General features: G+C 43.0%; 2 protein-coding genes across 9 annotated transcripts in view; both read right to left on the minus strand.

Moving 5' to 3' along the window:
* The window catches only part of ube4b (ubiquitination factor E4B, UFD2 homolog (S. cerevisiae)), a 42,471-nt gene extending 37,459 nt beyond the window's left edge, over window positions 1-5,012 (minus strand). For 2 of the 4 annotated variants that reach the window (XM_029664573.2, XM_029664572.2), the window contains exons 1-2: window positions 4,705-5,012; window positions 1,729-1,948 (exon numbers count right to left, since the gene is read on the minus strand). In XM_029664573.2, coding sequence (XP_029520433.2) covers window positions 1,729-1,948; window positions 4,705-4,728 — 244 coding nt within the window. In that variant the 5' untranslated portion in view covers window positions 4,729-5,012. The remainder of the gene's footprint in view (window positions 1-1,728; window positions 1,949-4,704) is intronic. The other 2 variants (XM_029664576.2, XM_029664575.2) reach the window with 1 other exon arrangement.
* A 7,682-nt stretch (window positions 5,013-12,694) lies between these two features.
* Window positions 12,695-24,541, minus strand: nmnat1 (nicotinamide nucleotide adenylyltransferase 1). 5 transcript variants are annotated; one of them, XM_029664578.2, is made up of 5 exons: window positions 24,374-24,541; window positions 21,004-21,155; window positions 20,059-20,242; window positions 14,773-14,897; window positions 12,695-13,900 (listed from the first exon to the last, which is right to left on the minus strand). In XM_029664578.2, exons 2-5 carry the CDS (start codon window positions 21,116-21,118, stop codon window positions 13,497-13,499), a joined length of 828 nt encoding a protein of 275 aa, XP_029520438.1. In that variant the 5' UTR covers window positions 21,119-21,155; window positions 24,374-24,541; the 3' UTR covers window positions 12,695-13,496. The 5 variants fall into 5 exon arrangements, with proteins under 5 accessions (XP_029520438.1, XP_029520437.1, XP_029520439.1 ...); XM_029664577.2 differs by having other exon boundaries at window positions 24,420-24,540; XM_029664579.2 differs by lacking the exon at window positions 24,374-24,541 and adding an exon at window positions 23,955-24,363.
* Between the last annotated feature and the right edge of the window lie 37 nt (window positions 24,542-24,578).

Here is a 24,578-nt window from a genome sequence, read left to right on the forward strand (position 1 = left end):
AGGACAAAGCTGATTAAGGCCCATATCCAATGGCTAAAGAAAGACCAGGAATTACCACCTGACTACAGAACCCTCAACATAATGTGGAAAACCTGGGCCTTGTTCAGCAGGGCATCATTTAGATGGATAGAAATACATTGTGTGGAACAGACATGCCCCTGTGACATGTAAAATAAAGTATGGCAGATGGAGCGCAATGGTGCAGACTGCCTCCGTTGAAAATGAATGTCTTCTGCCTGGCTGGAAAAGATATCAAAGCAGTTCATGGACACAGGGTGTTATTGTTGAAGCCTGATGCCAGTGCTGTTCGTTGCACCCTCCTGAACACGACCTTGGTTGTGTTCAATTGGGATGAACAGCTGTAAACTAACAGCATTTTCCGCAAAGGTAGGCTAAGCCATATTGCATTTTTATTTGCTAGCTAAATTCATGTTGAGATAGAATACCACATTTGTGGAAATCTGTTTAACAATTATTGGAAATTAGTTTATTGAAAGCCTATATCAAATAATTTTACATTTTGGCAACTTAAAGGATTTGGGTCTATCATGTTTAAAAAATGTTTTAAAAACACTTGAAATTGAAAACAACATCATTACACACTGTGGATCTCATTTTAAAGCAATCAGTCAGTCATTAAGGTAGCTTCCTTTGACAGAGTAGGCTAACCAGTACAAACAATAGGGGAGAGACTGTATTCATCCATATCTATGATTCAATAGTATACGTTCTAGAGTACTGTATGCGTCTGTGAAAGCAGCATTTCTCACACCGATGCCAAATGAGGACACACTTTATATCTCCCATGGACTTCAGAACAAAATCCTAAAATAGGCCATTAACTGAAGAGGCAGTAGGAATGTAATGTTCAAGAATAAGCCCACAATCTGGGAATAGCCTATAGAATGCCACACTGCTTTCCACTCTGACTTCCGCTGGCTGAGAATGTTAGCACTCTCATCTGTGCCCTTAGCTGAACTCAGGCCAAGGCTGGTGCACGAACGGCACAGTGACTGTGCACTTTCCTGGTAAAGGGCACGATGGCAGGTTCGGGAGACTTTGTTTTGCTCAAGACCAGGTTTGATCATGTTGATTCCATAGCTGGTCGCTATTTGTTCGAGGCTACCAGGTTTTCCAAACCGCTCAAGATCAACTTAACAAACAAGTCTACTCCAACCGGGCCTATTTTGCATCTGTTTAGAGTCCTAGAACTATTTAAAACCAGACTGCCTACCAAAGTTTCTGAACTTTGGTTATTTTAAGCCCGACTGAGTGGAAAGTACACATTTGTACATAAGCATGTTCACTCAATACAACACGGATAAGAGGCAGAGTATTTCAGCCTACTAATGCTTCTTACTAGTTAAATAAAGGTGATATTTAAATAAATGAACATGTGTACTAGCCAGTAATGTCTGAACTTGACCTATAGCCTAATTATGGCCACCTGTGTTTTTGTTGTTGTCATTCTCAGCATGAATGGTGAGGCTGAAATGCGTCCATGCAGGGCAGATAAATGAATTTTATTGACTTGAGCCTTTTGAGTGCTATTTCATTCACTCTGTAGCTAAATAGCCTACAGCAATGCCTTTACAGCAAGCAATCTGACAAAACTTGTTTAGCTCCCAATGTAGGAGATTTTGTGAAAGCTAGCTACAGAACACACTATAAAAATGCAAACAAATGTTTTGGTCATCTTTAAACATGCTGTCTAAGATGTGCTCATACCAGATGCGCCAATAGGAGAGGTGGCGGGGGTGACACTCTGGACATTGAGCCCAAGTGAATGTGAGGCGGCTGGTGGTAGGGGCTGGGGTGTGGCCCCTGAGGTCCCAGGAAGGGGCCAAGGGGGCGTCTCTCTCTGTGGGGACGTCAGGGGAGTGCTGAGGGGGGTGCTGGGCTGGGATGTTTGCCCTCCTGCAAGTCTGGCCAGTCTCCTTCTGCGGATCTGTAATAAACAGAAGCAAGCTAGCTAGTTACCCAATGATGATTCAGTCGACTTAACAGTATAACAGACCAACATGAGAGACACTGATTTGATCATTAATCATGGTCAAAGGGATACATCGGGATTTTGGCATTAAAGCCCTTTATCTACTTCCCCAGAGTCAGATGAACTTATGTATACCATATTTATGTCTCTGCATCCAGTATGAAGGAAGTTGGAGGTAGTTTTGTGAGCCAATACTAACTTGCATTAGACATCCAGTCATTGCACTATGGTATCTACTAGCATGCTAGCAGTTACCATATACTTCGCCATTGTGCAAACACTAGTTTGCAACTTCCTCAAACTGCATCCAGAGACATATAAATAAAAAAACACTGAGAGACAATAACATTTATTTAGGTGTTGATTGCCGACATCTTTGGGAATAATAAAATGACAGCTAGAAGCAAGCTAGCTAACGGCATGTTAAACTGACTTGGGCCTGGTTTCGCAATAGTGATGGAACTTAGGTTAATGAATGTTTTAACAATACATCTTTCTGACAGCTGCCAAAGATGTAATATGCATTTCCAAAAACACCATGCAGAGACAACGGTCGCTAAGTGTGCCATTGGAGCATGCCAATAGTGATATCAGCTTTCTCCATTCAAATCTTTCGGTAGCATTAGAAATATTGCACAATACTGACAACGGATCAGCTCCAGGACAGATATTACCACCTACGGCTGCAAATATTGAGGCAGCTTACTTTAATGCTCAGCGGTGTTGTGGTGCCTGGAGAAGGAATGGCGTGCTGTGTGAAAAAGTCTATGACAAACAGTAACACTCTGAATGACCTAAAATTACAAAATCGTATTTCTTTTTCCAGGTCAGGCCAATCCAAGCTGTACTGTGCAAGTAGGCTAATAATAGGCCTACTATTGAAATAGATGAGGCTTTGTCATAAATTCTCAGGTTTCAGATATTTCAAATGTTCAGGTTTTCGCTTTGTCCGTTTTTGAATAGGACACCCAATTTGGTGGTTTTCTAAGTCCACAAACAGTGCTTTTAGCACATCAGGAGACCACTTTTGAGGTTAGGGAAAATTCTAATTCATTTTGATTTTTCTGTGTAGTTAGCCTTTAATTCAGGCACCTAGACTGTTTGGTTGTCTTGTTTCTGTAATGCACATGAGCTGGCGTTTACAAAACAAATGGATTGATGCAAATAATCATATCGTTCTGCCAGGTCGGCATAGGCTACTTTGTAGCTAGTTAACATCTAATGGAGAATGTTTTTTGAGAAAGGCATTCGTTAGATTGAAAGGTTATCTTTTTCCTGGTCCTTAATTGTTTGAAACCTGGACGTTTTACTTCATGATGCACATCTTGCTTCAAATGAGCCTATTGGCAAAATCCCACCATGGAAACAAATATTTTACAAAAGACTCCTCTTATGTGCTCTCCTGTTTTATTATGCCAAAGGCATTATCCTAGTCATATTAGCAACCCATGATAGTTATTGCATCTTCAGATCTCCACTCTTTCTAAATAGATATTTCCATCTCTGTCCATGAGACCGCTTGCATCTGTGGTGCGCAAATTGAACATATGTGAGTAGGCCTACCACCGTGTGCACATTGCTGCACTTAAAATGTGAAGAAATAATTGTTGATCATCATTTTAAGCAAAACATTATGATCTGTTCCATCAGCCTTATTAATTGATAGTGTATACATCCACTACACTACTTTGATACGCATCCTGGTGATTAAGTAGTGAGTATACACAATGCACACAAGAAAAACTACAACACTGTTAATGCTTACCCAATAACAGAACGCACTAAATTACCTATTTGGTACATAACTGCGCACATGTTACGCTACACATCATGAAATATATTGAAAAATTAGACCGTAGCCAACAAGTAGCAAAATAGAACTCTATGAAAATGTAATGCATATGATTGAAGTTGGCATATAACGTTAATCTACTAATGATATTTTTATGCAGTCATCTCGGCTTTCATTGGAAGCATATCTGTCTGTATACGTCGCTTGTCTGTATCAATTGCAAAGACATTGGCAACTTTGTATTTGTAGTCAAGTTTGTTCTTTAGTTGTCGGCAGTCACAGAGAGAAGGATAAACCAAGTGATTATATGTTTAGCGGATTTCTTCTGTGTATAAAGCGACGCGGGAGGGCAAAAAAAAGCATCTAACGACGCACTTCGCTTTTCTACGAGTGGTGTGAGACAGGTGTTCGATTACGAGCGTTTTAATAACGCTGGTTTTGGAAAACAGATTTAACGATGCTCCTACGAAGTCTATAATGATGAATTTAGCGTTAAGAGGCTTTTTGGAAAACGGGCCCTGATTGGTTGCACAATGCCATGGTGGCCTGCTGTGTTATGCTGAGTCGCCTAGCTAGCTAGCTAACGTAGCTACCTGCCTTTAGTTAATAAACTAGCTAGTTACAGAGTGTGGGCTAAATAGTCAGTAACGTTACTAACGTATCAAAACATACCCATTAAATTGACGTCAAGGTATCCAAACCCTTTATCGAAAAGGCCAGCGTTAAAATGGTGTGTTGGCTAGCTACCGTTACTGTTATATCTCCGGCTTTATGCTTAACGCGTTACTGTAGTGTCACTGACTAGCTAGCTACGTTAGCCTTTGAAATGGTAACGTTAACAACGACGACATAGACTTTAGTCGAGACAAATTGGAAAAAACGAATAGTCGTTTTTAGCAACATTACGTCGTTATCTTACCTCGTCGGCACTCAACTCCTCCATCGTTTTCCCTTTATTTTCAGCTAGCTTTACTAATTTTGCCAGCCAGCTAGCTATCTGTTTAATAGAACCAAATGTGCATAGTCTAACTCGTGAAACAAATAGCAATTTATCTTGATTGCCTCGAAGTTTAAAAAAAAGAGGATGCGTGCGTTTCCTCAATTGAGTGGTATCTATTCGAATTATACGAAGAATGAAACAAACACAAAAGTATTATTCATCAAAACCACTGAGGTATGATCAAAACACGAAGGTTGCCATTTTGGATCATGTGTCACGTGACTGGGGACTGACACTTCACAAAGGGAGGTCCCAATACGGGGAGGTCTTACACTATATACAAAAGTATGTGGACACCCTTCAAATGAGTGGACTCGGCTACTTCAGCCACACCCATTTCTGTCAGGTGTATAAAATCGAGCAAACAGCCATGCAATCGCGAAGTGGTAGGCCATGCAAGCTCACAGAACGGATCGCTCAATCGTCTGTCCTCGGTTGCAACACTCACTACCGAGTTCCCATCTGCCTCTGGAAGCAACACCAGCACAAGAACTGTTCGTCGGGAGCTTCATGAAATGGGTTTCCATGACCGAGCAGCCACACACAAACCTAAGATTACCATGGGCAATGCAAAGCGTCGGCTGGAATGGTGTAAAGCTCACCGCCATTGGACTCTGGAACAGTGGAAATGTGTTCAATGGAGTGATGAATCACTCTTCACCATCTGGCAGTCCGATGGAAGAATCTGGGTTTGGCGGATGCCAGGAGAACACTACCTGCCCGACTGCATAGTGCCAACTGTAAAGTTTGGTGGAGGAGGAATAATGGTCTGGGGCTGTTTTTCATGGTTCGGGCTAGGCCCCTTAGCTTAGTTCCAGTTGAGGGAAATCTTAACGCTACAGCATACAACAACATTCTAGACGATTATGTGCTTCCAACTTTGTGGCAACAGTTTGGGGAAGGCCGTTTCCGGTTTCAACATGACGATGCCCTTGTGCACAAAGTAATGTCCATACAGAAATTGATTGTTGACTGGCCTGCAAAGAGCCCGGACCTCAACACCATCCAACACCTTTGGGATGAATTGGAACACCAACTGCGAGCCAGACCTAATTGGCCAATGTTAGTGCCTGTCCTCACTAATGCTCTTGTGGCTGAATGGAAGCAATTCCCCGCAGAAATCTTCCAACATCTAGTGGAAAGCCTTCCCAGAAGAGTGGCGGCAATTTTAGTAGCAAAGGAGGGACCAACTCCATATTAATGCCCATGATTTTGAAATGAGATGTTCGATGAGCAGAAAGTACACATACTTTTGGTCATGTAGTTTGTGTCAAAATAATACTTGTTTACACAAACTGTGATAACTTCTTTATACTATTATCGTGGTTAAATTACATTTAGCTAATTATATATTTTTGGGGCAGGTAGCCTAGGGTCAGAAGCGCAGGCCAGCAACCTTGGTCATCAGTTCAAATCCCAAATCTAGTCTTGCAACCGGTGGGTATCCTATCCCCACATGATCTACAAACTAGATTATATAATTACTGGTAACACAGGCTCTTATTGCCACATCTTTGACTACTGCTAATACAACAACCAGTCTTCGCAGTCCTATTTTACTATCATATTCTCGTCCTATCCTTGACATGTTCACTGGGACAGGGGTTTTGGAGAAAAAAATCATAACCTAGACCAGAGCTCTCCAACCCTGTTCCTAGAGAGCTACCTTACTGTAGGTTTACGCTCCAACGTCAATTTTATCTGACCTGATTCAACTCGGCTAATTATTAGAATTTGATCAACTAGATTAGGGTTGAAGCAAAAACCTATAGGACGGTAACTCTCCAGGAACACGGTTGGAGAGTCCTGGCCGAGATATGTCTGCTTTAGGAAGCACTGATCATCTTTTTATTTATGTTTTTATTTCACTTTTATGTAACCAGGTAAGCTAGTTGAGAACAAGTTATCATTTCAACTGCGACCTGGCCAAGATAAAGCAAAGCAGTGCGACACAAACAACAACAGAGTTACACATGGAATAAACAAGCGTACAGTCAATAACACAACAGAAAAAAGTAAGTCTATATACAGTGTGTGCAAATGGCATGAGGAGATAAGGCAATAAATAGGCCATAGTAGCAAAGTAATTACAATTTAGCAAATTAACACTGGAGTGATAGATGAGCAGATGGTGATGTGCAAGTAGAAATGCTGGTGTGCAAAAGAGCAGAAAAGTACATAAAAACAGTATGGGGATGAGGTAGGTAGATTAGGTGGGCTATTTACAGATGGGCTATGTACAGCTGCAGCGATCGGTTAGCTGCTCAGATAGCTGATGTTTAAAGTTAGTGAGGGAAATATAAGTCTCCAGCTTCAGCGATTTTTGCAATTCGTTCCAGTCATTGGCAGCAGAGAACCTGAAGGAAAGGCGGCCAAAGGGGGTGTTGGCTTTGGGGATTACCAGTGAGATATACCTGCTGGAGCGTGTGCTATGGGTGGGTGTTGTTATCGTGACCATTGAGCTGAGATAAGGTGGAGCTTTACCTAGCATAGATTTATAGATGACCTGAAACCAGTGGGTCTGGCGACGAATATGTAGCGAGGGCCAGCCGACTAGAGCATACAGGTCGCAGTGGTGAGTGGTATAATATCCTGACTACACCGCAAGCATTGCAAAAACTAGTTTAGAAATCTATGTTATTCAAATATTGCACCCACACTGCTCACGAGTGTCCGCGTTGCCAAGGGCTAAAATAGAAGTCCTTTCTATTTCTGATGCAGATCGCGCTGCAAGTCCTGCCTCTCCCATCTCCTCATTGGTTTATAGAAGCAGGTACCCACGTGCCATCTCCTCATTGGTTATACTCACGTGGGTGATTGAAAGATGAACTGTGTTGCCGGTTGTCGTGGTAATACTATGAACGTTTAGATGCCAATCACCATATAAGTTCAACGATGAAAAAGTCTGGAAGGAGGAGAGATGACTAGAAACGATTCTGTTGACCGTTTTATGTGTGGATTAATTGTCAGAGTAGAGTACCTTGTGCATTTCAGGTAAAATAACAACCTAATGTTTATATCCCAGGACAAATTAGCTAGCAACAGCAAGCTAGCTAAATAGGACAAATTAGCTAGCAAGTGCAAGCTAACTAGCTTAATTGCCATAAATGTTTAATGCTTTTGATCTGTCCCCAAATTGTCATTGGTTCAGAGTTTTTCATATTTTAACCTGCGTGTCATGATCGCGTTTGGTGTAGGGGGACAAAATACATTTATGCCGGTTTGGGTTCCGTGTAAGGGGCTTTGGTGACAAAACGGATGGCAATGTGATAGAAAGCATCCAGTTTGCTGAGTAGAGTACTGGAAGCTATTTTGTAAGTGACATCGCCAAAGTCGAAGATCGGTAAGGTAGTCAGTTTTACGAGGATATGTTTGGCGGCATGAGTGAAGAAGGCTTTGTTGCGAAATAGGAAGCCGATTTTGGATTTCATTTTGGATTGGAGATGTTTAATATGAGTCTGGAAGGAGAGTTTACAGTCTAGCCAGACACCTAGGTATTTGTAGTTGTCCACATATTCTCAGTCAGAACCATCCAGAGTAGTGATGCTAGTCGGGAGGGTGGGTAGCAAACGGTTGAAAAGCATGCATTTGGTTTTAGTAGCATTTAAGAGCAGTTAGAGGCCACGGAAAGAGTGTTGTATGGCATTGAAGCTCATTTGGAGGTTAGTTAACACAGTGTCCAAAGAAGGGCCAGATGTATACAGAATGGTGTCGTCTGCGTAGAGTTGGATCAGGGAATCACCCGCAGCAAGACCGACATATACAGAGAAAAGTGTCGGCCTGAGAATTGAACCCTGTGGTATCCCCATAGAGACTGCCAGAGGTCCGGACAACAGGCCCTCCGATTTGACACACTGAACTCGGTCTAAGAAGTAGTTGGTGAACCAGGCGAGGCAGTCATTTGAGAAACCAAGCCTGTTGAGTCTGCCGATAAGAATGTGGTGATTGACAGAGTCTAAAGCCTTGGCCATGTCGATGAACACTGCTGCTTCTTCTTCAGAAGAACATCTTCAGAGAATGTGTAAATCTACACTAAAACATAGACACTGAAACCTTAGGCTGCTGCTTTTCAACCCTTTTGATGATAGGCTACACATTACATTTACATTTACACATGAGCTCATGCTCAAAATGCAGTGAAAAGAGAGTATTATAAGAGTATCATAAAGGCTGTATGATTTATGGAGTCAACTAATTGCCAGTGATACATTTTCACATTTCTATTTTTCATAATGTAAAATGCATTTTCCATATTATACAGTCTATGCTTGATATTTTATTCACACGTTTGTGGCAAGTCGGTTGGAGCTAGGAACACAAGCATGTCACGACACCCACAATAACATTGCTAAATATGTGTATGCGACCGATAAAATCTGATTTGAAGTCTTTAGAATTTCTCTTAAAACAGACTTTTGCAGCATTGCTAATGACTTTGGGAAAATCAAATCCAGTTGTGTTTAGATTATTCTCAGCTCCCTACCTTGCCTCATGGCAAAACAGAACAGAGGACCACAAAGAACACAATTTAATTTTGTGTGCCGGTAATACGGCAGAAGTGTTATCCAGTTACTGACTGGAATGTGGAATATAATTTTCTTAACATCCATATTATAGACCAGGAGTACTCAACTCTTACCCTACGAGGCCCGGAGCCTGCTGTTTTTTTTCTACCTGATAATTAATTGCACACACCTGTTGTCCCCAGGTCTAAATCAGTCCCTGATTAGAGGGGAACAATTAAAACATGCAGTGGAACTGGTTTCGATGTCCAGAGTTGACTTTGAGGGTTATAGACCATTATTAATTCAGGTGAGAATCCTCCTCTTAAAAATGTCAACCAAGCCCTGCTGTTTTTCTTTTCAAATTATGTACTGTACAATTTTATAACAATAATCCAATGGTGTCCTCTAATGGTCAAAAAATATAATGTTTTCGTTTGGGACTATCAAATGAACAGTCCCAAGTCCTATTGCCCCAGACAATGCCTGATCATTTACAGCTCTTAGACCTGGGTTTCTTTCCCCTATGCTTAGGGTTCAGTCTAGGAATAACACAATTGGTTTACATCATGGAACATCTTATCTTCTTCTCAAGAAGATGGTCGACGTAAGGTCTTTAATCAGGTCAACACTTGAAAGGCTGTGTGGCCAGACTATTCCAGGACTCGTTCTCAGAGCATGCGCAGATCAGCAGATAGTCATATTCACGGTAATTTTCAACCTCTCCTTGTCCCAGTCTGTAATCTCCACGTTTTAAAATGACTACCATCATTCCTGTTCCCAAGAACTCCTTCATACCACAATGACTACCGCACTATAGCACTTACATCTGTAATCATGAAGTGTTATGAAAGACTGGTTATGACACATCAACTCCATCAACCCAGACACCCTATATCCACTCCAATTTGCATACTACCCCCAACAGATCCATAGACAACGCAATTGCACTCCACACTGCCCTCACCCACCTAGATCAGAGAATACTGAGAATGCAAATTGTCTGGGTAGCCATTTGAATAGGTGTTCAGGAGTCTTATGGCTTGGGGGTAGAAACTGTTTAGAAGCCTCTTGGACATAGACTTGGCGCTCCGGTACTGCTTGTCGTGTGGTAGCAGAGAGAACAGTCTATGACTACGGTGGCTGGAGTTTTTTACCATTTATAGGGCCTTCCTCTGACACCGCCTGGTAGAGGTCCTGGATGGCAGGAAGCTTGACCCCAGTGATGTACTGGGCCGTTCGCACTACCTTTTATAGTGCCTTGCAGTCGGAGGCAGAGCAGTTGCCCAACCAGTGCAGCTGTAGAACCTTTTGAGGATCTGAGGAACCGTGCCAAATATTTTCAGTCTTCTGAGGGGAAATAGGTTTTGTCGTGCCCTCTTCACGACTGTCTTGGTGTGCTTGGACCATGTTAGTTTGTTGGTGATGTGGACACCAAGGAACTTGAAGCTCTCAACCTGCTCCACTGCAGCCCCGTCAATGAGAATGGGGGTGTGCTCAGTCCTCTTTTTCCTGTAGTCCACATTCTTTTTCACTGCTTGGTATAGCAACAGCACCGCCCTTGATCACATGGAGCTACAGAGGGTGGTGTGGACAGCCCAGTACATCACTGGGCCCGAGCTCCCTGCCATCCAGGACTTCTATATCAGGCTGTATGAAAGGAAGGACCGGAAACTTGTTAAAGACTCCAGCTTCCCAAGCTCTGCCGCCGCACAACAAGAGATACCAGTGCATCTAGTATGACACCAACAGGCTACTGAACAGCTTCTGTCCTGATGCCTAGTCATCTTCCCCTGGTACAGATCTACCTCTATCACTCCAGTATCCCTGTACATTGTAATTATGGTACTGGAACTGACCCTGTACATAGCTTCTTACTTTCTTGTGTTATTTCTTATTTCTCATGATTTTGTTGTCATTTATTTTTTGTGCAGCATTGATATTGATTACTGCATTGTTGGGTTTGGAGCTTGTAAGAAAGGCATGTCACTGCACTTGTGCACGTGACATTAAAATTTGAAACCTTAAAGTCCATTCCTTCACATTCTTTTTGAAAACCTGCTTGCAGACCTGCCCTTCACAGTAGAACTCCTGAGAAAAGAGAATAGGAATATAAAATGCATAAGAGAATGTAGTTTATCCTTCTCTGTTCAGTGTGTCCAATCACAATTCTTCCCAATCTGTTCACACACCAGCTTACTCCCCTTCATGTCACCAGCGACTGTATGATACACACAGAGCAAAAAGCATGTTCATAATTTTTGAAAGACTGACCTAGTAGTTCATGTAGGCTAGCTAGAACAAGCTCAATTACACTAATCATTATCACAAATGCTCTTTTAACAGAAACCTCAATATTCTTTGGATGATCTAATCTTTGACCAAAGTGGTTAATGTCAGGTTAGTCTCACACAACCTGACTAGAAGGCTGGTCCAGGTCGTTAGGGTACGTTCCTTCTCTAACTTGAACTGCAGACTGTTTGTGAAGGAACGCTCACTAATGACCTGGCCAGAGCTAGCTGAGCCAGTGTGAGACTTGAGAGTCTGGCTTTGCTAGACTTCAACAGGTTGCCTGGATTGCACCTTGCAGTGCCTAGTATCTAGCCCATTGGTGAAAGAGAAAGTATAGTTGCAGAAGGGGCTGAGGATTTGGATTGTGTACAGGTCATCCTGTTACTCTATCACCTCCCCCAGCTTCAGCATCTGGGTGATTTTACAAACTGGGATCAATACCTGGGCATGGACAGAGTGTAAGAACACATGCTCAGACATACACTGATTATTCCAAACACCTTCCAAATATTGAGTTGCACCCTGACAAAGGCTTGAAGACACCAGCTGCTACAACCAAACATGAGTCAATACAGCGATTGCTTGTATGATGTCATATTAGAAATCGTACATAATTGAAAATAAATAACTATTTAATCTGTTTTGCTTGGGAACATATGAGATGAGGGTTTGGCCTGAGCTTTCATTCGGTCCTGCTAAATTGAGCACCACCGTAGCTAGGTTAGGTTTTCGACCATTGATCAAGAAACAGAAGTTAATTTTAGAAATAAGACAAGATAGGAAGCATTGGCAGCATTGCCTTTGTTGCTAAACTAACAAACAAAAAAAATGAAGGGACAATCTGCAGTGTCAATCAACTCAGTGATTCCATACAGTGCCTCTACTAATGCAACAACTGAGTGGGTATTGTATCTACACTTCAATCAACTATTGTAATACATTTCATGTTATCAGAATAATGCTCATCTGATCAAGGAAGTTGATAGTAAAAAGGAATACTAAGAAAAAAGCTACTAATAACCTGCATTTGAAGCAAACAGAATAGGTGTGAATGGTTGGGATTTCCTCATTATAAAGATGTACAGTTTTTTTATTGGAGACAGCAATGACAGAAGTGTTCACAAGCTGCAAAACAAAGACAGCGTTTTATTTCTCTCAATATACACCATGCCGTTTGTATGTAACTGCCTTTGCCTGAGAGAATTAGTCAAACACACACACACACACACACACACTAAAGCCCCAGCATTTAAAAAGAAACACAAAATGTACAAGGGTGGACGAGCTTGTTAATCACTGCAAAATGAAAAATGTCTGTAGTTATACATCAGGCTCATTGTAAATCAAGGAATTCTCATTTGTACACAAATAATCATGGGTGTCGATCTGTGCTATTATATAGATAAAGTGCTCCAAGGACCAGATTGACTGTTAGTGACAGATCAAGGGTTTACATTCTGGCGCTTGGGATTGCCACTACTTGGGTGCTTATACTTTTCTACAAAACAGTTATTCATTTAAACTTTAGCAGATTCACCCATTCTCTGAGGAGATGCCACACAAGAGGTTATTCTGGTGCAAACTCATTCTAGCACTGGTGAGCAGTCTACTTCAACTGTTACAAAAATATACAAAAACATCTGTGCATTCATTCACATATCTTTTCAAACCAGTAAAAGATAAAATGCCTCTACTACACAGTCTCAAGTAGAGGAGGCCGGTGGGAGGAGCTGTAGGAAGACGGGCTAATTGTAATGGCTAGAAAATAAATAGTAAAGGTATCAAACATATGGAAACCACGTTTAATGCCCTTCCATATATTCCATTTCAATGAGCCAGTAATCCTATAGCTCCTCCCACCGGCCTTCAATGGACTCAAGGCATTCAAGTTGGCAGCAGGCAATATGGCTGGCCACCTCAGCTGGAGGAGGGGCCGGTGTGTCTCTGAAGCGGGGCAAGGACGACGTCAGCGTTCTTCTGCTCACTCTCGGCACTGTACAGTCCGTGCTCCCGGATGTAGCTCACCACCGGGTCCGGCAGTAAGTAGCGGACGGTCTGGCCCCGGCACAGGGCCCGACGCACGTGCGTGGCCGAGATCTCGTTGGTTACCCACTCACGGACCACGTGGATGTTCTTGCGGTGCTTCCACAGCACCTCCGATTGGTGGATGAACTTGTGGGCGTCACAGCCGTTGCGGGTGATGCACACCAGGCCATAGCGGCCCACGATCTCGGCAATGTCCTCGTGCTTCCACAGGTTGGGAACGCCGAAGGACTCCAGGACGTCCGCGCCGCACAGGAGTTTCAGCTGAGGGCCGTTGTCTAAAGGGTTCATGGACAGATGAATAGTTTATTAACCCATACAAGACTGAAATGTGTCTTCTGCTGTACCGAACCTCTGATATAAACACACATTAGGCTAGAAAGTCTAAAGCAGTGGGTTTAAGTAAGTGTGTCAATTGCCTGATTTCTGAGAAGGATCTTTTCATCATAGGGCTCACCTACACTTAAGAGACACGCATCATGGAATGTTGCCAGACAATGTCAAAAAGTTGGCCACAATGTTCTGCACTTGTAGAGACAGCCTGCGCCGGCAAAACATGTAACCAGCACCATTAGTTTTTATTACCTCAGGGCAGATCACTTGCTTTTCCATCATACCAGTCTTCAGGTGGCGTGACTAGTTGTCACTGGTTTCTATAACACCAGACCTGGGTGCTAATGTCCCAGACAGACAGTAGTATTCAACAGTTGCAGGCTCAATGAGTTAGAACAAGGTGCTGGCAACAATAGGGTTGCCCGTTTTAGTTTATTAATATGAACATAAAAAAATAAAAATAAAACTAGCACATAACTTGAAAACGCCATATATGCACGAGTAAAATCATCAAGGATAAAGTCCGAGACTTAATTCCATTGTGGTTGAATTTCCAAATGGGCCAAATAATGAATGTCACTATCAATGGTTCTGTAAGTCACTTTGCATAATAAAATGACCAAAATTGTCATTACTAATCTGAGTGGAATTGATAGTAAGAAACAATATAGCAGCAATGAATCCCATTGTGTTACCTGCCCTGGGTGTTACACAGCATCCTCCTCTCCAAAGAGCTAGTAGGGACTTCTGGGTAGTAAGAAATGTGTGCATTTGTCTGTAGTCTCGGAATGCTCGTGGAAAATCGCTCCTTTTTTACCTCTCCTTGTGTGATACGAGGATGGATCCTCGAAAGCGTGCTTTGTCGCCTCAATCCTCCTCTTCTTTGCAGTGTCCACATAGTCATTGTTCTGTTCCACTGTCGTCAGTTCTTTAGAATGATGCCTTAAGTGCAGACAACAATTCAATTGACACGAGGGAGATAAAGCCCAATGGAACAAAGCAAGGATCATGGCAGAGTAGCTTCACTTGTTATTATGGTTACAAAATGTCACAACTAAATGACTTTTTGGTCATTCATTTGATTTCAATAACTTTGACTGCAGACCTTTTGACTTGAACAAAACTTGCTATACATACTGTATTTGCCCATGGCTGAAGTAATCTGAAAGTAACTTTGAGACCTGAATGCTAAAACATTAAGGAGATAGAGGTGCTCAAAGTTGAGTTTGCATACCCCACCCTACCATGAGTGCCGTAGGAAACTATTCAGACCCCTTGACTTTTTCCACGTTGCAAATTGATTAAAGAGTTTTTCAATCTACACACAATACCCCATAATGACAAAGCAAAAACAGGTTTTTAGAAATGTTTGCTCATTTATCCAAAAAATTACTGAAATATCACATTTACATTAGTATTCAGACCCTTTACTCAGTACTTTGTTGAAGCACCTTTGGCAGTGATTACAGCATCGAGTCTTCTTTGGTATGATGCTACAAGCTTGGCACACCTGTATTTGGGGAGTTTCTCTCATTCTTTTCTGGATCTCACTGCATTGTCTGGTTGAAGATGAGTTAAAGGGCATCAAGTGGCAGTTGATCTACCTAGGAAATGTAACTCCTCGCTCTCCTCAGCAAATTCCCACCACCACCTTCTCTCCTATGTCAGCACTCCATAGTGATGTAACAGACAAACTATAGACCTTGATGATGAGAGATCTCAGATAGCGAGCTGAATAACCTTGCTACAACCCAAGCCATAGCCTCAAGACCTGAACAGATCATTGAAGCCATCATCAGATGCTAGGGCCAAAATCAAAGTTCTCTGCAAACAGGTAGAAGAACTGAAGTACGCCATAGCTGCAATGATGATCCATCTAACTCAGACCAGCAACACGTCCAGGGCCAAAGAGGAATGAAAACTTATTCTGCTATAACTGTGGTGAAGATGGCCACTCTTCCAGGAATTGTCAGAAAAGGAAAGAATGTAGAGGAATTCAACAGACGCTTCATCCATGCTCAAGGAACATCAGGAAACAGCAGAGGGGGACAGTAAAGGAGCCTACAGTGTCTCCTGTGAAAGTGAATGGGAAAACCCGGTCATGCCATCCTAGACAGTGGCAAGCATCCACCGGCAGTTCTACAAAGACAACACATCCATCTCCAGCCTTCAGAAGGGATAACCTTGTGGGGCCTAAGTGAGAGCAACTACCCCATGACGGCAACATCAGCATCACCATTGAGATCTCCTGTGATGCTATAGGCGTCCAGCAGCCTATTGAAACTCTAGCCCTTGTGTGTCCTGAGCCCCCCATGCAGGGAGACCCTCCATGCTCACTGGAACCAACCGTTCCAGACCAGCTACATTCCAATGCTTAATGTAGAAGGATGTCAGCGACATGAGGGCTGGTCTCCTTGCAGGGCTGGTCTACCTGGATGACCTCATTGTGTTTGGGAAAACCTTGAAGGGGCATGAGGATAGGCTGATGAAGGTCCTGGACTGTCTGGAGGCCTGAGGCTTTCCATCGACAAGTGCCAGTTCTGCCAGACCTCAGTGAAATACCTGAGCCAGTCTCCGATCAAGGTATCGATGCCCTCCCCTCATGGCCCAGACCAGAAAACCTCAAGGCCCTCCAGTCGTTTCTTGGGTTCTGTGGATACTACCAGAGGCAAATGAAAAGGATACACTTCTGTCGTAAGATCCCTCCATGAGATTACCAGAGGTCACGCCCCCAAGAAAAAATGGTAAGCCCACCAGTCCTCCATCTAGAGTCACCTACCGGAAGGAGAAGGAGCTGTTTGGAAAACGATGGACAGCAGAGTGAGAGAGAGCCTTCCAGAACATCGTCGAACGCCTCACCAGCTCACCTGTACTTGCCGTCGCTGACCCTGAGAAGCTCTACGTCCACCACATTGACGCCAGTCTGAGTGGCCTGGGTGGAGTGCTGTACCAGGAGTACCCTGAGGGATGAAGACCAGTGGCTTATGCAAGCTGGACCTTGTCCAGGACAGAGAAGATCCAGCTCACAAGCTTGAGTTCCTGGGGCTAAAGGGGGCAGTGTCAGACAAGTTTCATGATTATCTGTACAGAGCTAATTTCCTGATGCACAAGGACAATAACCACCTCACCTATGTGCAAGCCAGTGTCAAGCTGGATGCTACAGGCCAGAGGGGGATGGCCACTCTCGCCAACTACGAGTTCAAGTTGTAGTACAAGCTAGAGCGAGTGAACATTGCCACTGACACCCTGTCAAGATGTCCACACGAGTGCTGAAGAGGCTGGAGACTGGGTTGAAATCCCCTCACCAGGACTCAGAGCCACTTGCCAAGCGATGACTGCCAACAACTCTTCAGACAGTATCTCAGAGTGTGCATCTAGGAACATAAGGGCCCAGCCCGAGGCTGAAGCCTTTGTGAACTTCACTGCTCTAAAGATGGACTATCCTGCGTGAGGATCTGCAATGTGCTCCGGGACTCAGTAATATCCACTGTCAGCAAGGCCATTTCCAGAGGCTACAGTGTTCACCCTGACTGCACCTGTCGCAGTTAACCCAGAACCCGAAGGAGCCACAGAAGATGGACTGGAGAGGGACCCTGAAGAGGAAGCTGTCCAGCCCTCCCCAGATCCACAGTGGACACTCAGGCCATCCCAGAACTGCCAAACAAGAGAGTGGTGAAGACACTAGTTAGACTGTCTTATGAAGAGTTAGGTACACCGCACAACACTACCGTATTACACCGAGGTATACAGGTATTTTGTATAATACGGGTATTTCTTTTCTTGGATGAAACATGAATGTTTCTGTGTACTTATGTCAAGCTATGACACATTGACGATGCTGTGTGTGTATCAACGTATTGCATTCTGAGGTCAAAGGTGTTGGGTCTTGTCGGGAGGCTACGTTTATTTTGTGAGGGGTGTATGTAACTCCTGGTTAATTTGTTGTTTTGTAGCACAGACTATTACTTATTGTGTACTGACCATTGTTGCATGTGAGACATATTTGGGAGGTGGACCAGTTGCTAGTGAACAGTGCGACGTATGAGAAAGAACTACAAGCAATCAACATTTTCTAATTAGTTGTTTAAAGTTGTATAACTCACTGACCAGTGAAAATAATAGTATATATGATGAACAATCAGTTGAGGATCCCCGACCACCATGAGTACAGTGAGGGATTTGTTGCTTGTACTTTCTCAGACAGCGGATCAACTGTCATCAACAAGCTCCTCTTTCTGTTTCTCAACCGCTACACCGAGAGACAGCGTTAACATGGTCGTGAGTTGCCACTGGTCGTGGTAAAAGAGGAGTTCAGAGTTTGAGTGGTCCCATTTTTAATTGAAGAGGACCGTTTTAGTTTTTGTTTCACAAAAGGAACTGTGTCGGGCCATTCCAGTGTGTTTTATTGGGACAGCCACAGGTCTGTTGACTAGAGGTTTCCATTCACGCGCAGCGACTCGATCACGCACCAGTAAAGCTTGGAATGGATTCTTGGACACAGAACCAAGTTTATTTGGGACTGAGAATTTTTCTTGTATTAGTTTAAGGGAGGGGATCCCCATTTTAAAGTATCTATGAGCATTTTGAGGTGTTAAACCCTGGTACTAGGTACAAACTGATATGAACTCAGGGTTCATGAACAGGGCTCTGTTCTAGGCCCTCTCCTATTCTCGCTATACACCAAGTCACTTGGCTCTGTCATAACCTCACATGGTCTCTCCTATCATTGCTATGCAGACGACACACAATTAATCTTCTCCTTTCCCCCTTCTGATGACCAGGTGGCGAATCGCATCTCTACATGTCTGGCAGACATATCAGTGTGGATGACGGATCACCACCTCAAGCTGAACCTCGGCAAGACGGAGCAGCTCTTCCTCCCGGGGAAGGACTGCCCGTTCCATGATCTCGCCATCACGGTTGACAACTCCATTGTGTCCTCCTCCCAGAGCGCTAAGAACCTTGGCGTGATCCTGGACAACACCCTGTCGTTCTCAACTAACATCAAGGCGGTGGCCCGTTCTTGTAGGTTCATGCTCTACAACATCCGCAGAGTACGACCCTGCCTCACACAGGAAGCGGCGCAGGTCCTAATCCAGGCACTTGTCATCTCCCGTCTGGATTACTGCAACTCGCTGTTGGCTGGGCTCCCTGCCTGTGCCATTAAACCCCTACAACTCATCCAGAACGCCGCAGCCCGTCTGGTGTTCAACCTTCCCAAGTTCTCTCACGTCACCCCGCTCCTCCGCTCTCTCCACTGGCTTCCAGTTGAAGCTCGCATCCGCTACAAGACCATGGTGCTTGCCTACGGAGCTGTGAGGGGAACGGCACCTCAGTACCTCCAGGCTCTGATCAGGCCCTACACCCAAACAAGGGCACTGCGTTCATCCACCTCTGGCCTGCTCGCCTCCCTACCACTGAGGAAGTACAGTTCCCGCGCAGCCCAGTCAAAACTGTTCGCTGCTCTGGCCCCCCAATGGTGGAACAAACTCCCTCACGACGCCAGGACAGCGGAGTCAATCACCACCTTCCGGAGACACCTGAAACCCCACCTCTTTCAGGAATACCTAGGATAGGATAAAGTAATCCTTCTCACCCCCTCCCCCCTTAAAAGATTTAGATGCACTATTGTAAAGTGGCTGTTCCACTGGATGTCTTAAGGTGAACGCACCAATTTGTAAGTCGCTCTGGATAAGAGCGTCTGCTAAATGACTTAAATGTAATGTAAATGTAACTCCGGTCCCTCAGAAGAGAGTGCCACATTTGCGAAATTATTTTGACAAGATATGAAAGTAAAGGGCTTTATGTTTCTAGATCCGTATCACAATTGAGAATGGGTTTACGTGGGTTTTTTGGCTGCCAGTGCCAATCTACCTCTGAAAATAACATAAGGTCCTTGGACCTTAAGGCGTAACAGTAGGCTCCTTAATTAAGAGTATATCTTGGCCTAGGTTACCCTGGATAAATGTAATACAAGAGTCTTGCAGTGCAAGTAATGCTTTTTTTCTTTTTGTATCACACAAACTCATCAAATCAAAATAGATTTGACAACCCCTCTCAATAACTAAGCTACAGTCTTCACACACAAATGATCAGCACTCACCGCATCACTTTAGCTGTCTCCACCCATTCAGGCTGCTGGCTCTCCCATGCATCTACCTTGATCCAGTCAGAGGTGTCTGTGGCCAGCCTGGCCATATCTACACGGTGACAGGCCTCAATCAGACCCTTCTTCTTATAGCCGTCACCCACTGCAGAGATGATGCCCCTCACAACTATGTACTGTCCTGAGAGTACATAGAAAGAAAGAGGAGTTAAGCCAGCTAATTTTGTAGAGCACACACTGACAATACAAATTCAGTTAAATGCAAAATACTACCACTCTTATTTGACTAGATCTGCTTCTCATAATTTGGAAGCAATGCAAATATCTGAGGAAGTAGGTCCTAAACTCACAAAACACAAAGTGATGATTTACAAATGTATAATCTAAAGAGAGATCTACTGCAGCCCTCGTTATCCACATACAACAACCGTTCTGCCAGTCACATTCTGTTAAAGGTCCCAAAAAGCACACACATCCCTGTGCTCGTCTTTTCAGTTTGCAGCAGCTAGCGACTGTAACAAACACTCAAACTGGACAGTTTTATCTCAATCTCTTCATTCAAAGACTGAATCATGGACACTACTACTGACAGTTGCATGATGTATTGTTGTCTCTACCTTCTTGCTGTTGTCTGTGCCCAATAACATTTGTACCATGTTGTTGTCATGTTGTCATGTGTTGCTTCTTTGCTATGTAGTTGTCTTAGGTATCTCTTTATGTAGGGTTGTCTCTCTTGTCATGGTGTGTGTTTTGTCCTATATTTTTTTTTATTATATTTAATCCTAGCCCACATCCCCGCTGGAGGATTTCTGCATTTTGGTAGGCCTTCATTGTAAATAAGAATGTGTTCTTAACTGACTTGCCTAGTTAAATAAAGGTTAAATAAAAAATATATAAAAAAAATTAAAAATCTGTTGACAGACGACAAATGATCAGACATACCTGTATCTTCCAGGTAATCCCGTGCCAATTCAAACATACGCAGGTGCATATTGGTTATGGGGTTGAAAGACCCACAAGCCAGCAGAACCACTTTGGTTAGGTCTTGAGGCTCCATTGATTACAGTACATAGGAGCTAAAAGGACAGTCTAGGCTGAAAGAGAGAAACATACAAAGATATGTTGACAAAGCTGTGTGACCGGGAGGGTTTAGATTTCAAAACTCTTTACCGAATGTGTATATGTTGTGTGGATGTGTCTTGCCCATTGCACAGTTCACTTTTTGATGCCTTTGACACATTTCATTCTAATATTTTATAGCATTTCTGACAAGATAAAACATGTTTTTAAATGTAAAGGGGCGAATACTTTTTCCAAGGCTCTTTGTACAGCGGTTTGAACAATTCTGTGGCTAATCCATTTTGCATTAATTTAAATGTGATAGGCTAAATATGACATGACTTATGAATAGAATCTGAGCACAACTTTCCCAGCGTCATCTGAGTTTGGCCGGGGTAGGCCGTCATTGTAAATGAGAATTTGTTCTTAACTGACTTGCCCAGTTAAATAAAAAGGTTAAATAAAATACAAATAAATGAATGAAGCCCATAGATGGAATGTTGGTAGCATAGGTCTATGTATGCCTTACTGTGTAAGCCTACTACATAATGATATCAATATTATGGGCTTTTGACTTGCAAAAGTGAAAGTGTGCAACTGAAAGAGCTTTAGGAGATGCACCATGTAACGTTAACCTTGGAATGCCCCGGTGTTGGCTAATTAGCCCAGGTTCAAACTCACAACCTTTGGGTTGCTTGGCATTCGCTATATTACACTCATCCAGCCACCCTACTTTCCTTGATGCCTTAACATACTAAATGGAGTTTCTCGAATTGACATATAGAATAATAAGAAATGCCCCAAGAACAGATTGCAACAATAACTTTTTAACTACTTTGCAACTATTTAGCATGTTCTCTAACCCTTTACACGCAACTCATAAACCCTAGCCTAGCTAACGTTAGCCATCTAGCTAGGATTCGTAACATACATTTTGCAATTCGCAACATATTGTACGTTTTGCAAATGTTGTTAAATATAATACGATTTTTAACGTTAATTGGGTGATGGACATCCACAAACGAATACATACCATACGAAACGTAACATTTCATACTAAATGGAGTGTCTCGAAATGCTCTGAGACCAGGTTGCTACGAGGGGTCTCAAAGCCTAGGTTAGGTTCGGTTTGCTCCGAGCCAGAAGTAAAAGTCTGTGCCATTTACTCACTTAAAAAGACAGTAGCTTGAAAAAAAAACTTCAATTTGTCCCTCTAGACTCTAGAGTCTAGAGAGACTGTACGCAACAACATACAGTAACACTTCATCAAAATATGTCAGACTCAATCTAAGATAAATCAAGAAATATGTCATTCGTTTTTACTTAAAGGTCTTAGTCCCGCGATTTTACAGTTAACTAAGACATTATTTCTCAAGTGAAAAAAATTGCACAAAAACTAGTCTTCTGTCACTGAACGGCCAATTGTGTGCCGCCCTATGGGACTCCCAATCACAGCCGGTTGTGATACTGCCTGGAATTGAACCAGAGTCTGTAGTGACGCCACTAGCACTGAGATGCAGTGCCTTAGACCACTGCTCCACTCTGGAGCTTGACTCAACAAAAGTGATAAGTGCTATCTGATATCCTTGGGACGTCCATACCCTAGACCTAAACCTAACCTCAGCCCCTTCCTTCTTCTTCAGTGGGGTTTAACAGGAAGTCTTCAATACTCCATGGAAATTGAAGGCTATTTCGATCATCTAGCTAACATATAAGCCTATTTTGAATAACAAGCCATGGCAATAGACAATAAAACAATCCTGAAAACATTTTTCTTCTATATCATGGCGGTCCACAAACAATAGTTTAAGTGCATGCCGCCACCTACTGTGCAAGAATGTACGATCAATCATGATCTGCCCAATTCTGTACTTCCATGAAAATAAATTCTAAACTAAATAAATCCCTAACTTCTACCACAACCTCCCCCAAAAAAACCTCCCCATTAAACTGTATCTATGTCATGCTGAAACACTCCACCCTTAGCATTGTTCAGCATGTCAACAACCATTTCAACAGTAACATCTGTTACCCCCAATATATATCTTTTGCCATCTCCACAATAACCTTCAACCTGTTATTTTTGCTTTCCACAACCCAAGTTGTACTGATAATCTTATCAATATAATTCATTATCAAAGTGTCCTTTGACAAGGCACATTCATGAGCACAAGATTTCTGAACAGGCCTCAAAATCATGCCAGGACCATCAGAAGCACCAGCCCCGACTGTAGACCCACTACAGGTACATCCATGTACGCTCCATCAGTCCGCACTGTAGTTCTACCAATCTGTTTTATGGCCTCTGCATACGATACATGATCAGTCATGATGTATCTCTGAGCCTCTCTCTGTACCTTGCATCCACCAAATGCTGCACTGTGTTCTCCCCCACAATTACAGCACTTACCCTTCACACTGCTTCCACATTCACCGTAATCATGTTACGTGCGCCTTTACACTTGGCACATCTTTTCTTTCCTTTACACTGAGCAGCTACATGTCCCATTCTTTGGCATTTAAAACACCACAGTGCATGGGGAAAATGATCTAACATTGAAACTAAGGAATCCTATCTGTACTTTTCCCGGCAAGACTTTCTCAAACCTCAGCATCACTGATAACCTCTCACTTCTTTGATCCTCTTTCATCTGTGAACATAGATATATTGGGACCCCAGTGAGGAATACCCTTAACCTAGCATAAGCACCAGGTACATGGCTTTTAATCTTCATCCCATGCAATGTTTCTATTTTCAATATCTTCCCCTTGTTCCCACACAATATTAACAATCTACCATTTCCAATGAAGCGAGCTAATTTAACTTCACCTACCTCTTTCTCTGCGGCATTACCTTCAACCAAGTTAGTCAGATAGGGTGTAAGTGAGACCCTGTGGTCTCATCAAACACAATCACCACTTTCCACTCCAACACATCACTACTCTTGTATCCTACCTTGGCCCTCTTCAAGCTTTTTTTACAAGGCGATCCACTACTTTCTGTATCATGATCTCTCTTCTTCCTATGTCTTTTCACTACCGAACATTCCGGCCCTTGACCCTCATCCTCCCGTTCCATACCATCTGTACTGACACCCATATTGTTCGCATTCCAGCACAGCTGCTGCTGCTTCACCAACTTTTCCTCAATTTCCTCCATTTCATCTGCACTACTCGCCGCCATTTCCCATGCACCTCTTACCACAATTCTGCAATAGCGAAACAAGACTCAACGATATCAAACAACTCTCACTTGTGATCAAACAATCGGTCTCATTCGTTTCTAGTCGCCTCCTTACATAGTTCAACCACAAACGTGTCAATCCCTCAATCTTCCCAGATCCCTGAAAACATTCGCTTGACTTTCCCAAGATACAAGGAACCTAATACTAAAATGACTCTTTAAAATGTAATGCACTTTCTGTATTACTAATCGGTCTTTGATTGGAGAGGATTAA

This window comes from Oncorhynchus nerka, linkage group LG7, assembly GCF_034236695.1.
Source record: "Oncorhynchus nerka isolate Pitt River linkage group LG7, Oner_Uvic_2.0, whole genome shotgun sequence".
Classification (NCBI taxonomy): domain Eukaryota; kingdom Metazoa; phylum Chordata; class Actinopteri; order Salmoniformes; family Salmonidae; genus Oncorhynchus; species Oncorhynchus nerka.